Raw genomic sequence first — 14,811 nt, 5'->3', positions numbered from 1 at the left:
CTCTGCTTTATATAGTACACTCAGTTGGATTACTGTTTATCAAACAGTGAATCATTTCCAACATATTTCCTTGTTCTGGAATGGAATCAGTGCATTGATATCCCATGTACTGAAAGACTTGAGGGAGGGAGGGAGAGGGAGAGGGAGAGGGAGAGAGAGAGAGGGAGAGAGGGAGAGAGGGAGGGAGGAGGGAGAGGGAGGGAGAGAGGGAGGGGGAGAGAGAGAGGGAGAGGGAGAGAGAGGGAGAGAGAAGGAGAGAGGGAGGGGAGAGAGAGGGAGAGAGAAGGAGAGAGGGAGGGAGAGAGGGAGGGAGAGAGAGAGAGAGAGGGAGAGAGAGGGAGAGAGATGGAGGGAGGGAGGGAGGGAGGGAGAGGGAGGGAGGGAGGGAGGGAGGGAGGGAGGGAGGGAGGGAGGGAGGGAGGGAGGGAGGGAGGGAGGGAGGAAGTCTGATTAAACACAAACGGTATTACAAACATTACATATGCACATATGAGTGTGTAACACTGTTGGCTCTAGTAGTTCCTCCTCCTCCATGGTGTGAATTATTACAGTGAGCCCATGGTGAGGTTTGACACATAGCAGGGATCCAACATGGACGGAGCGTGGACTGCCTGGCCAGGGAACCGGGCCTCTCTAATTGGCAGTTGCTGTCCGCCTGTCATTTTCGAGATCTTTCTTGCCGGTTGCCTATAGTCATTGCCCCCAAGCCAGCAATTTACATATAGCTAACACAGTCTGTAGGGATGCACAACCCTCCTGTATGAGTTACTCTGATAAAACCTCTCCTCTCTCTCTCTCACTGTCTGTCTGTCTGTCTGTCTGTCTCTCTCTGTCTGTCTGTCTGTCTGTCTGTCTGTCTGTCTCGCTCTCGCAGCCAAGGAAAAGACTGGCTGTCTGAGCACCATATATATTTCTCATTCAAATAAGGTCATTAAAAAAACAACACAGGCAAAGGACAGGTGTGAACCGACATTAAAAAGAGCCCTTTGAATCAGATGATAAGAAGTAAGGTGAATCGCCAGCCTCATCCACCTGGATTCATTCAGTGACTTTGTGTTCATACAAAACAAATCAGAAAGAAACAACTACACTGAACTCAGACGTGCTTTACCTATTTAAATGTGTGTAGCTATGGCTACGCAAACATGAAAGCAACACGGGCTCCTTTTCAACCCAGTCTGATTGATGTGATGAACGCGGGGAAGAAGAAGAAGAAGAAGAAGAAGAAGAAGAGAGATGTGAGAAACAGAAGTGTACAGAGGCTCATCATGGATAAGACACAGTCTCTCTGCAGGGCTGCCTCATCACCCCTGGGTCACATGGGTCACTGAGAGAGAGGATCTACTACTCGGTCTCTGTCCCCTGAAGAGACAAAAAAAAACAGTGTTCATTAGCTTGGTGGTGATTTTTGATCCCCTGTATAACGTTCCGGTCATGCCACACACAGGCCGTGAGTTGAGCACAGAGACTAAACTGCTCCCTTTTAGTTTGGGGCACAAAGCCAGCTTGTTGCACTGGTGCACATTAACAGTGCCAGGGGAGGAGGGAGGGCTGGGGCCGGTGGCCCCCCACACTGCACCTGTACCTCAGCCCGAGACGCAGGACGCCCCCCCCCCCCCCCCCCCCAAAAAAAAACACAACAGACTTCTTATCCCCCTCTCTCCTCTCCCTTTCAAAAGGAAAATCTATTAGCAGGAAGTGCCAACGAGAGAAAAAGAAAAGACTAAAGAGAGACAGAGATGTTTGAGTTCACTGTGGCCCTGCCAACTCCACCACTGACTGTGACAAGCAGCTCAGTGCTGGTGCGAGGAGGGGGGGGGGGGGGGGGCAAGGGGGCATAGGGGGACAGGCCATAAAATACCCAGACTTCAGTAATCAAAGCTAATGCTCCCATTGTGTCTAAAAAGCCTCTGATAGCTTTAGTTTGCCTGCCTGGCTCTGTTAAAGAGATGTTGAGTGGTGAACGGGGAACGGGGAACGATGGTACCCGGGGAGGTGTGGCTGGGGGTCAGTTGCGGGCGGGCGGGGGGCGGGGGGGCTTCACACCTGCTCTTTTGTGCCGTAAAAACAAGGTCTCTGTCGGGTGAACTGAATCCCTAAAAGAGAAATGACAGTGATTTTGAGCAGTGGTGTGTTTGTTATTATTACTGTGTTACTATGGTCAGTTATGATTACCATTCCCTCTGCTTACATGGCCAGGTCCTCATATATGTAGGCATTGCATATGAATTATTTAGCATTTCTAATCCGCTCAGGTGGTGGAAATAACAGGGTTATGGACAAAGGGAGGGTCCAGGGTGGTCAGGAGGGCAGATCGAGGACTGGTACTGTAGGAGGATTTAAAAACAAACCACCTGCTTATTTTCTCTCCAGCTGATTTAAATATCATTTTTTATTTCTCTTTCAATTAGATTTTTTTATCTGTGTAACTTTACGTTGATTCATTTGCTGTTTCTCTCGCTCGCTCAATCTCATTCTCTCTCTCTCTTTATGATGATGTATGGCAACAGTGGAAGAGGAGAGAACACTCCCAGGTTAGGGGGAGAGAGAGGAGGGGAGAGGGGAGGTGAGGGGAGAGGAGGAGGGAGAGGGGAGGCGGGGAGAGAGGAGGGAGGGGAGAGGAGGGGGAGAGGGGAGGTGGGGAGAGAGGAGGAGGGGAGAGGAGGAGGGGGGGAGAGAGGAGAGGAGGGGGGGAGAGAGGAGGAGGGGAGGGGAGGGGGAGAGGAGGTGGGGAGAGAGGAGGTGGGGAGATAGGAGGAGGGGAGAGGGGAGAGGAGGGGGAGAGAGGAGGAGGGGGAGAGAGGAGGAGGGGGAGAGAGGAGGAGGGGGAGAGGTGGGGGGGGGGACATTGTGTGTACTCTGTATATAAAAAGATGTGGATATTTATGTTGGATACATGTAAGTAGACATGAATTTGAACTGTAACAGTGAGTGGGTGTTAGTCTGTAATGGCTGCTGTTCTTCTGTCATTTCCTCTTCCATTAAAACCTGTCCTGACCTGTCTTGACTCTCTGTGACCTCTTTCCTTTGTGACAGATGAGTGTGGAGAGTGATGACACGCGAAGCACACGCACACGCTCCAAGGGAATCAGAGGTGAGTTCAACTCTCATGCCACAGGGAGGCCTGACTATGAGGAGAGAGATTTTCTCCAATGGCCATAATGAAAACTTAATGATATTTCTAAAAACAAGCTCTTATTTTTGAATGCCCCAATCAATTCCCTCGAGTAGCCAACAGCTTATAGTATTGTTGATCATAGACTATGATTATTTATTTTTTTAAGACAATTAAGTCGCCTGAATGAAATGCAGTATTTTTATCTGATGTAGGTAGTTTTTCTTTTAATTATGATTTTAATTATGATAATTACTTAACTGCAACAATTAATGCTGAAGTCTGCATGTCATTGTATATTTCTTCTGATCAGCACAGAGCAATTTGACTGATCTAGGTGTCCTTGGCTGTGTGTGTGTGGTGTGTTGTGTGTGTGTGTGTGTGTGTGTGTGTGTGTGGTGTGTGTGTGTGTGTGTGTGTGTGTGTGTGTGTGTGTGTGTGTGTGTGTGTGTGTGTGTGTGTGTGTGTGTGTGTGTGTGTGTGTGTGTGTGTGTGTGTGTGTGTGTGTGTGTGTGTGTTGTTGCCTGTGTGTGTAGGTTGTTCATTTTTCTCCCGATAATGAATGTATATTTCTGTATATTTCTATTTATTTCTGTATATGTTTTGTATTTTTGTATTTTGTTTTTAAATGTCTGTATATTTCTGGTTATTTCTGTGAAGATCCTCCAGGGATTCTTATGCATTTGTGATTTATTGATTGTAACTAGTTCCTTCTGCAGTGCAGCTTTCAGCTGGTTCACCTTTGCTCGTCTCTTATTGGTTCTCTAGTTCCTTCACCTTTGCTCGTCTCTTATTGGTTCTCTAGTTCCCACCGAGCTCATTGGACAAGAGCTGAGGTAAGCGCTATACAATACTTCATCCTGTTGTACGTTGTTTGTCTGTCTAGTGTGTATCTCGCTAAACGGAAACGTCATACTGTAGTCTTGTTTTGTCATACTGCACATTTCAGTCATACAGACTGCTTGTCACATGACGAGAATGATCATAACGCCCATAGTAACTCTGTGGTTTTACTTCCTGGTCCAAGTTTAACCCTTTTAATATACTGCGGTTAAACAGAAACCTCCTTCTTCTTGTCCTTCTCCTCCTCTTCCTCTTCCTCCCCCCATGAGCATAACCTGCATGGTACTGGGTTCATCATCTACTGAACCTCATCAGTCATGACCCAACCAACCATTCCCTGGGGAGCATGTCTATAAGAGTAGAGATAAGAAAACCGACCTTTAAGAGGAGAAGAGAGGAGAGAACTCGTCTACTGAACCTCATCAGTCATGACCAACATCGTCTCCTCTCCCAAAATAATAATTTGTCACACTTCACCCTTAAGCATTGATCAGGTCTCTGCTGCACTCCAAACCCCCCTTGAGGTGCTGTAGAGGCTCCTGTCTCATTTAAAAATGCAAATATAGCATTATAATAAGTAATAATAACCTGTAGACTGTGAGGGCCACCTGTAGACTGTGAGGGCCACCTGTAGACTGTGAGGGCCACCTGTAGACTGTGAGGGCCACCTGTAGACTGTGAGGGCCATCTGTAGACTGTGAGGGCACCTGTAGATGACTCCTGAGAGGAGGGGAAATTAACGAAACGCCTGGCGTGATCTCTATCACATGAAATTGGATTGGCCAGCTTGATGGATGACACATTTGTTCTTGGTTACTACCACTTGTATTTCTTTGTGTGTGTGTGTGTGTGTGTGTGTGTGTGTGTGTGTGTGTGTGTGTGTGTGTGTGTGTGTGTGTGTGTGTGTTGTGTGTGTGTGTGTGTGTGTGTGTGTGTGTGTGTGTGTGTGTGTGTGTGTGTGTGTTATATTTATTATTTTTACTACACTTTTCATTATTTTATTTCACCTGTTCTATTATCATCAATTCTCCAAGGGACAAAATGTGTAAAATGTGAAAACGTGTCTCTGACTCCATTCACCTGCCCCACCCCTGGATGCTCTGGCAACATCTGTGGGAGATATTCACGACACAGAAGGTAGGGCAGCCAACCCCCACCTACCCCCTCAGCCCCCAGCCCTCCTGGGTCTCAGAACAACCCCCACCCCCACCTACACCCTCAGCCCCCAGCCCTCCTGGGTCTCAGAACAACCCCCACCTACCCCCTCAGCCCCCAGCCCTCCTGGGTCTCAGAACAACCCCCACCACCTACACCCTCAGCCCCCAGCCCTCCTGGGTCTCAGAACAACCCCCACCTACCCCCTCAGCCCCCAGCACTCCTGGTCTCAGAACAACCCCCACCTAAACCCTCAGCCCCCAGCCCTCCTGGGTCTCAGAACAACCCCCACCTACCCCCTCAGCCCCCAGCCCTCCTGAGTCTCAGAACAACCCCCACCTACACCCTCAGCCCTCCTGAGTCTCAGAACAACCCCACCTACACCCTCAGCCCTCCTGGGTCTCAGAACAACCCCCACCTACCCCCTCAGCCCCCAGCCCTCCTGAGTCTCAGAACAACCCCCACCTACCCCCTCAGCCCCCAGCCCTCCTGGGTCTCAGAACAACCCCCACCTACACCCTCAGCCCTCCTGGGTCTCAGAACAACCCCCACCTACACCCTCAGCCCTCCTGGGTCTCAGAACAACCCCCACCTTCCCCCTCAGCCCTCCTGGGTCTCAGAACAACCCCCACCTACCCCCCAGCCCTCCTGGGTCTCAGAACAACCCCCACCCCCACCTACACCCTCAGCCCCCAGCCCTCCTGGGTCTCAGAACAACCCCACCTACCCCTTAGCCCCCAGCCCTCCTGAGTCTCAGAACAACCCCCACCAACCCCCTCAGCCCCCAGCCCTCCTGGGTCTCAGAACAAGCCCCCACCCCCACCTACACCCTCAGCCCCCAGCCCTCCTGGGTCTCAGAAAAACCCCCACCTACCCCCTCAGCCCCCAGCCCTCCTGAGTCTCAGAACAACCCCCACTACACCCTCAGCCCTCCTGGGTCTCAGACATCCCCCACCTACCCCCTCAGCCCCCAGCCCTCCTGGGTCTCAGAACAACCCCCACCTACACCCTCAGCCCTCCTGGGTCTCAGAACAACCCCCACCTACACCCTCAGCCCTCCTGGGTCTCAGAACAACCCTCACCTACACCCTCAGCCCTCCTGGGTCTCAGAACATCCCCCACCTACACCCTCAGCCCCCAGCCCTCCTGGGTCTCAGAACAACCCCCACCTACCCCCTCAGCCCCCAGCCCTCCTGAGTCTCAGAACAACCCCCACCTTCACCCTCAGCCCTCCTGGGTCTTAGAACAACACCCACCTACCCCCTCAGCCCTCCTGGGTCTCAGAACAACCCCCACCTACACCCTCAGCCCTCCTGGGTATCAGAACAACCCACCTACACCCTCAGGCCTCCTGGGTCTCAGAACAACCCCCACCTACACCCTCAGCCCTCCTGGGTCTCAGAACAACCCCCACCCCCACCCCACCCTAGACCTGGGGAGGCTCCCTTTGTCTTACCAAGAAGACCCCTGTAGACTGGGGACGCTCCCTCTGTCTTACCAAGAAGACACCTGTAGACCTGGGGCCGCTCGCTGCGTCGTGACTCCAGCTTATTGGAAAGATATTACAAATTACATTTATTTACATGTGTATTCATTCAAGAACCAATTTCCAGATGAACCGTGTTTATAGATTCCCTCCACTCCTCTGTTTTCTAGGCTTTATTGAATTTGATCCTCCACTGCCTCTCGTTGTGTGTTCATTAAAGTTCCAGTCAGTTGGCTGTGATTGGTTGTAATGTAAGAGCGAGAACAGATCTTTCCTCCAGGCATAGTGCAGTACACTCAGCATCCCTCCATTATTCATCTCAGATCTCCATGGCATTTTAACTCATTGATAGGCATGTTGTATTATTGTTTGGTTTGTTTTGTTTTGTTATGCTTTAAGTTTCTACCTCTCCATAAGCTATGTTTGATGCTCATGACTGAAGATGCACCCCTCAGGGTTCTCTTCCCCTCTCTCCCCCTCTCTCCCTCTCTTCCCAATGTCCCCTTCTCCCTCTCCCCCTCCCTTCCCAAACACCTCTCTGTCCCCAACACCCTCCCCATCTCTCCCTCTCCCCTTTCTCCCCAACCCCCTCTCCCTCTCCCCTCTCTTCCCAACACCCCCCTCTCCCTCTCCCCTCTCTTCCCAACACCCCCCCTCACTCTCCCCTCTCTTCCCAACACCCCCCTCTCCCTCCATCTCTCCCTCTCCCCCTCTCTTCCCAACTCCCCCCTCTCCCTCTCCCTCTCCCCCTCTCTTCCCAACACCCCCTCTCCCCCTCTCTTCCCAACACCCCCCTCTCCCTCCATCTCTCCCTCTCCCCCTCTCTTCCCAACACCCCCTCTCCCTTTCTCCCTCTCCCCTCTCTTCCCAACACCCTCTCCCTTACTCCCTCTCCCCCTCTCTTCCCACACCCCCTCTCCCTCTCTCCTCCCTCCCCCCTCCCCCTCTCTTCCCAACACCCCCCCCCCCCCCTCCCCGCTCCCTTTCTCACTCTCTACCCCTGTTCCCGTGCAGTGTGCTGGGCTGCCCATTGGTCAGGAAGAGACGTCTGGCGGATGCTGAGCAGAGCAGGAGCAGCCATCTTCTAAAAGGAAGTCCCACCCTCTAAAGCTGGCCATGGACGATGGCTTCGGCGTGGACAGTGATGGGAGCAGCGAGGAGGAGGTGGAGGGGGAGGCCAGGGAGGAGGAAGAGGAGGAGAAAGGAGAAGGAAGAGAAGATAGAGGAACAACCACAGGCACAGCAGGAAGAAAAGCCAGAGGAGGAGCAGGAGGAAGAGGAGGAAGAGGAGGAAGAGGAGGAGAATGTGACAGAGCAGAAAGAGGAGAGCATAGATTCAGATGAAGGTAGGTGCTGTACACTGTACTGTAAACACACACCACCATGACTCACAATGAACCAATGATCATGATGTGTGACTCATATTAACGGGCACTGTTAATTAATGATGATATCATTCGGATCATGACAAGAAGGGAGTGGATGACCGAGAGGATGATGGTAACTAAAATACCTCTCCTGTCATTGCTGTTTCTAACTCACCGACGTGTCCTTGACTCTCCCACAGAAGAATGCATGATCATTGAGCCGGGATCCAGTAAAACAACATGTAAAGCTGAGGAGGGGGAATGGCCTAAGAGAGCGGACTACTCCAGTTACCATCAGATCCTAGCCAACTCTCTACTGTACCTGGGCAGGGTCCCCGACACCGCAGAGACCACCTCACAGGCGCACGTTACCATGGAGACAGAGAAGGATATCACAGCTGTGGAGCACGCCACTGTGGCAGTGGAACACCCAGTAGAGGAGGAGGAGGAGGAAGAGGAGGAGGAGGAGGAGGAAGATGAGATTGAGGAGACTAGGGAGGCTGTGACACAGAGAACCTTTGAGCACCCGTATTTCACTGGAGACATTCACCAGCAGCAGGACAAGGCTGAGGAAGACGAGGAGGAGGAAGAGTATGAAGAGGAGAGGAGAGAAGCAGACACCAGCCACAGGAGATCCTGGATGAAGAGGAGGAGGAAGATGACATTGAGGAGGTGGATGAGGGAGTGCACCCTGTCGTCCTGCCCACCTCTAACTCCATTAGCAGCAATGCAGCAGCTCAGGGACCAGCCACACAAGGGGACAGAACTACAGAGCACTACATGCCCAAAAGGACCAGCCTCCTAGAAAACTACAACCCCCACAGGACCAGCCCAGGGGAGAACTACAACCCCCACAGGACCAGCCTCCTGGAGAACTACAACCCCCACAGACCATCCCACTGGAGAACTACAATCCCCACAGAGTCAGCCCCTTACAGCACTACATCTCCCATAAGGCCTCAGCAGCCTCTGACATAATCGAGGTGCGCTCAGAGGATTCGGGGAAGGACTATGAAGATGATGATGGTGATGAGGAGGAGGAGGAGGAAGATGATAGTTTGTCTCAGAGGTGGACGGATGAGTCAGAGACGTATGATACGACCCGGGCAACCTGGGGCTCCTGGAGCAGGCCATCGCCCTGAAGGCAGAACAGGTGAAGGGGCCTCGCGACCTCCTCCTCCTCCGTCACCCCGCTGTCACCCCGGAGCTCCACCACCGCTACTTCAGCATGGACGACCGGCCCAAACACCTGAACGCCATGCGCAACAGCTGCTTCAGCAGCAAAGGTATGGATTGCGTTCCAATCAATCAATCAATCAATCAAATGCATTTTATAAAGCCATTTTTACACCAGCAGTTGTCACAAAGTGCTTTACAGATACCCAGCCTAAAACCCCAGAGAGTTTTACAGATACCCAGCCTAAAACCCCAGAGAGTTTTACAGATCCCCAGCCTAAAACCCCAGAGAGTTTTACAGATCCCCAGCCTAAACCCCAGAGAGTTTTACAGATCCCCAGCCTAAAACCCCAGAGAGTTTTACAGATACCCAGCCTAAAACCCCAGAGAGTTTTACAGATACCCAGCCTAAAACCCCAGAGTTTACAGATCCCCAGCCTAAAACCCCAGAGAGTTTTACAGATCCCCAGCCTAAAACCCCAGAGAGTTTTACAGATACCCAGCCTAAAACCCCAGAGAGTTTACAGATCCCCAGCCTAAAACCCCAGAGAGTTTTACAGATCCCCAGCCTAAAACCCCAGAGAGTTTTACAGATACCCAGCCTAAAACCCCAGAGAGTTTTACAGATCCCCAGCCTAAAACCCCAGAGAGCTTTCAAACAGAAACCCATTGGACCAGTCTCCCATATTACAATACATTATCAAATAGAAACAGACCACAGATACTCATCAGTGAGTTTAGAGAGAGAGAGAGAGAGAGAGAGGAAGGAGAGAGAGAGAGAGAGAGAGAGAGAGAGAGAGAGAGAGAGAGAGAGAGAGAGAGAGAGAGAGAGAGAGAGAGAGAGAGAGAGAGAGGAGAGAGAGAGAGAGAGAGAGAAGAGAACTCACTCCATAATGAAATTGGTGCAGTGTTATTAATGTGTTATTGTTTGGGCCTAGTTGTGTCCTGGCACCGTTCCCATTTGTCATGCCTCTGACACTAACAGGCCGTGCCTAGTGGGCAGTCTGTCCCAGTTCTACCCTCCTGTGGCGATGCTCATGTTCTGCCCAGCACTAATTAGAAGGCGCATGTCTCGTTAACATTCAATTTGGAGGCCAATAGAGCATCGCTTTCCACCTCTTCCCTCTGTCTCCCTCCAGCATAGTAATAGTGAACAGGGCTCCTCAGTTCTCTACTGTATACATTAATACTACCACTTATACAGTGTCCTTTTCACTCTTCAGTTTGACCAAATGAGTTCCCTGCTCCACACATACAAATCATCCACAAGACTATACACAATTAATTGTCTAATGTGTGCGTTTTTTTGTTTGATTCAATGTGTATTTCCTGTAGTGTGTTTGACAGTGCTTTCAGGCAGATGGTTAAGCAGTGGTATGTTGTATATCTTCTAGCTGTCTCTACAGAGGGCAGCAGGCCAGAGAAGAGGGAGATCAAATGCCCCACCCCTGGCTGTGACGGGACTGGCCATGTTACTGGACTCTACCCCCACCACCGCAGCCTGTCTGGTTGTCCACACAAGGACAGGATCCCTCCTGAGAGTCAGTACCTATACCCAATACTCTTTACCCTATAACAATACCTAGTAACCTATACCAATAACCTATACCCTATACCCAGTACACAATACCCAGTACCTATACCCAGTAACCTATACCCAGTACCCTATACCCTAGAACAATACCTAGTAACCTATACCTTATACCCAGTACACAATACCCAGTACCCTATACCCAATTCTCTATACCCTATAACAATACCTAGTAACCTATATCCTATATCCTATACACAATACCCAGTACCCTATACCCAATAACAATACCTAGTAACCTATACCCTATCCCAATACCCTATACCCAATACCGAGTAACTTATACCAATAAGCCATACCCAATACCATATACACTATTCCCTGTACCCAATACCAAATACTCTATACCAATAACCTATACCCATTTCCCAATAGCCTATACTCTGTATCCAGTAGTCTATACCCAATACTCTATACCCAATACCCTATACTCTGTATCCAGTAGTCTATACCCAATACTCTATACCCAATACCATATACACTATTCCCTGTACCCAATACCAAATACTCTATACCAATAACCTATACCCATTTCCCAATAGCCTATACTCTGTATCCAGTAGTCTATACCCAATACTCTATACCCAATACCCTATACTCTGTATCCAGTAGTCTATACCCAATACTCTATACCCAATACCCTATACTCTGTATCCAGTAGTCTATACCCAATACTCTATACCCAATACCCTATACTCTGTATCCAGTAGTCTATACCCAATACCCTATACTCTGTATCCAGTAGTGTCAGGACCCGGTTACGAACTCGGGTCTCCGGTGTGAGAAACAGTCACTTAGTAAACTGAGCCACTAATAGTCGTCAGAACCCAGAAGATGAGGCAGACACAGCAGTACTAGAGACAGTCACTTAGTAAACTGAGCCACTAATAGTCGTCAGAACCCAGAAGATGAGGCAGACACAGCAGTACTAGAGACAGTCACTTAGTAAACTGAGCCACTAATAGTCGTCAGAACCAGAAGATGAGGCAGACACAGCAGTACTAGAGACAGTCACTTAGTAAACTGAGCCACTAATAGTCGTCAGAACCCAGAAGATGAGGCAGACAACAGCAGTACTAGAGACAGTCACTTAGTAAACTGAGCCACTAATAGTCGTCAGAACCCAGAAGATGAGGCAGACACAGCAGTACCAGAGACGGTGATTTAATAAAGAAAAAAGGAAAAGATCTTCAGGCAAAATATAAATCCACAACGTCGAAAGTCATTCCAAGAGAAAAAAATGTATATCATCCAAGAGACAAGGAAAAAACAAACCTCAAAAGAATAAATACAAAAATAAACAAGAACAAAACCAGAGTACCTCAAGAAAATCCAACTAGAGAAACAAAAGTTCACAGCATTGCTGGGGCTGGGTGCTAACATACAAACACAGAGCAAAGAACTGAGGAACACTAAGGGTTTAAATACATTCAAGGGAAATGAGACACAGGTGCAAATAATAACTGGAACAAGGGAAAACAAAAGGGTCAAAAAAGCACAATGGGGCATCTAGTGACCAAAACCTGAACAATCTTGGCCAAATCCTGACAAGTAGTCTATACCCAATACTCTATACCCAATACCCTATACCCAATACTCTATACCCAATACCCTATACTCAATAGCCTATACTCTATACCCTATACTCTATATCCAGTACGATATACCCAATACCCTATACTCTATCCTCTATACCCAAACCCTATACTCTATACCCAATACTCTATGCTCTATACTTTATACCCTATACCAAATACTCTATGATCTATACTCTATGCTCTATACTCTATACTCTATACCAAATACCCAATATCCAATACTCTATACCCAATATCCCTTAACCCAATACCCTATACCCTATACACCATACCATATACCCAATACCCTCTCCAAGTCACACAGGAAAAAACACATTATTGTATGTGACAGGGTAATAATAGTAATATAATGGTATTAATAATAGTAATATAATAATAATAGTATAATAATAATAATAACAATAATAATATTAATAATAATAATAGTAATAATAGTAAGAATAATAACAATAATACTAGTAATAATAATAGTAATACTAATAGTAACAATAATAATACAATAATAATATAACAATAATAATATTATAATCATAATAATGTTATAATATACTAATAATAGTAATAATAATAATCATAATATAATATAATCATAATATTATAATCCCATAATAATATTATAATCATAATCATAATCGTAACCATAAAGAGTAAGAGTAATAGTAATAATACTAATATAATCCTAATAATAATATAATTAGTATAATAATAATAGTAATAATAATACTATAATCATAATAATATTATAATCATAATAATAATCCCATAATAATAATATAATAATAATATAATTATTATAATAATAATAGTAATAATAATACTATAATCATAATAATAATATAATAGTAATAATAATAATAATAATTTAATAATAATATCATACTACTAGTAATAATAATGTAATAATAATATAATACTAGTAATAATAATAATAACAATAATAATAATAATATAATACTAATAATAATAATAATAATTTAATAATAATATAATACTAGTAATAATAATAATAATAATAATTTATTAATAATATTATAATACTAGTAATAATAATAATAATAATAATTTATTAATAATATAATAATACTAGTAATAATAATAATAATAATTTAATAATAATATAATAATACTAGTAATAATAATAATAATCATAATATAATAGTAATTATAATAATATAATAATAATATAATAATAATTCTAATAGTTATAATATAATAATATAGTAATACTAATAATCATAATATTATTCTGTGTTATGTGTCCTCTCCAGTCCTGGCCATGCATGAGAACGTGCTGAAGTGTCCTACTCCAGGCTGCACTGGACAGGGTCATGTTAACAGCAACCGTAACACCCACCGCAGGTACTCTACAATATATGTGTGTGTGTGTGTGTGTGTGTGTGTATCAGTATATGTTAATCTATATGAATGCTTGTTCTGTATGTGTCACTCTAAATCAGTTTGATGTAGACAGCAGCCTGACTTCTCCTCAGCATTCACTCTCTCCTCTTATTGGTTATCCCAGTTTGTCAGGATGCCCCATCGCAGCCGCAGAGAAGCTGTCCAAGAGCCTCAACCTTGACAAGCAGCATCTCTCCCAGCCAATCAGAGAGCACCTCAAAGAAAGTCCCAACAACAATGACCGAGTCCTGAGGTAATGATTGGTCACCTCTCTCTCTCTCTGTATCTCTCGTTCTCTGTATCTCTCGCTCTCTCTCTCTGTCTCTCTCTCGGTCTATCTCTCTGTCTCTCTCTCTGTCTGTCTCTCTCTCTCTCTCTCTCTCTCTCCATATCTCTCTAGTGGGTACAGGCAGTTCACAGTAGAGGTCGACCGATTATGATTTTTCAACGCCGATACCGATACCGATTTATTGGAGGACAAAGAAAGCCGATACCAATTAATCAACCGATTTTTTTTTTAAATGTATTTGTAATAATGACAATTATAACAATACTGAATGAACACTTATTTTAACTTAATATAATACATCAATAAAATAAATTTAGCCTCAAATAAATAATGAAACGTTCAATTTGGTTTAAATAATGTAAAAACAAAGTGTTGGAGAAGAAAGTAAAAGTGCAATATGTGCTATGTAAGAAAGCTAACGTTTGAGTTCCTTGCTCAGAACATGAGAACATATGAAAGCTGGTGGTTCCTTTTAACATGAGACTATAATATTCCAAGGGAAGAGGTTTTAGGTTGTAGTTATTATAGAATTTATAGGACTATTTCCCTCTATACCATTTGTATTTCATTAACCTTTGACTATTGGATGTTCTTATAGGCACTTTAGTATTGCCAGTGTAACAGTATAGCTTCCGTCCCTCTCCTCGCTCTTACCTGGGCTCGAACCAGGAACACAACGAAAACAGCCACACTCGAAGCAGCGTTACAGATGCAGAGCAAGGGGAACAACTACTCCAAGTCTCAGAGCGAGTGACGTTTGAAACGCTATTTGCGCGCACCCCGCTAACTAGCT

The 14,811-nt window shown here is 46.3% G+C and overlaps 1 protein-coding gene across 1 annotated transcript in view; it reads left to right on the top strand.

Moving 5' to 3' along the window:
• Positions 1-14,811, top strand: part of LOC110531264 (myelin transcription factor 1) — a 56,781-nt gene that overhangs the window by 9,287 nt on the left and 32,683 nt on the right. The window contains 12 exon segments of the mRNA XM_036988882.2: positions 3,037-3,094; positions 3,921-3,951; positions 7,614-7,659; positions 7,662-7,778; positions 7,780-7,945; positions 8,167-8,577; positions 8,580-8,855; positions 8,858-9,067; positions 9,070-9,252; positions 10,537-10,683; positions 13,600-13,690; positions 13,854-13,982. Coding sequence (XP_036844777.2) covers positions 3,037-3,094; positions 3,921-3,951; positions 7,614-7,659; positions 7,662-7,778; positions 7,780-7,945; positions 8,167-8,577; positions 8,580-8,855; positions 8,858-9,067; positions 9,070-9,252; positions 10,537-10,683; positions 13,600-13,690; positions 13,854-13,982 — 1,865 coding nt within the window.

The sequence above is a fragment of the Oncorhynchus mykiss genome, chromosome 9, assembly GCF_057628025.1.
Source record: "Oncorhynchus mykiss isolate SJ-2025 chromosome 9, ASM5762802v1, whole genome shotgun sequence".
NCBI classification, from domain to species: Eukaryota; Metazoa; Chordata; class Actinopteri; order Salmoniformes; family Salmonidae; genus Oncorhynchus; species Oncorhynchus mykiss.
The sequence above is the reverse complement of the archived record's forward strand: the minus strand, read 5'-3'. Positions and strand labels throughout refer to the sequence as shown.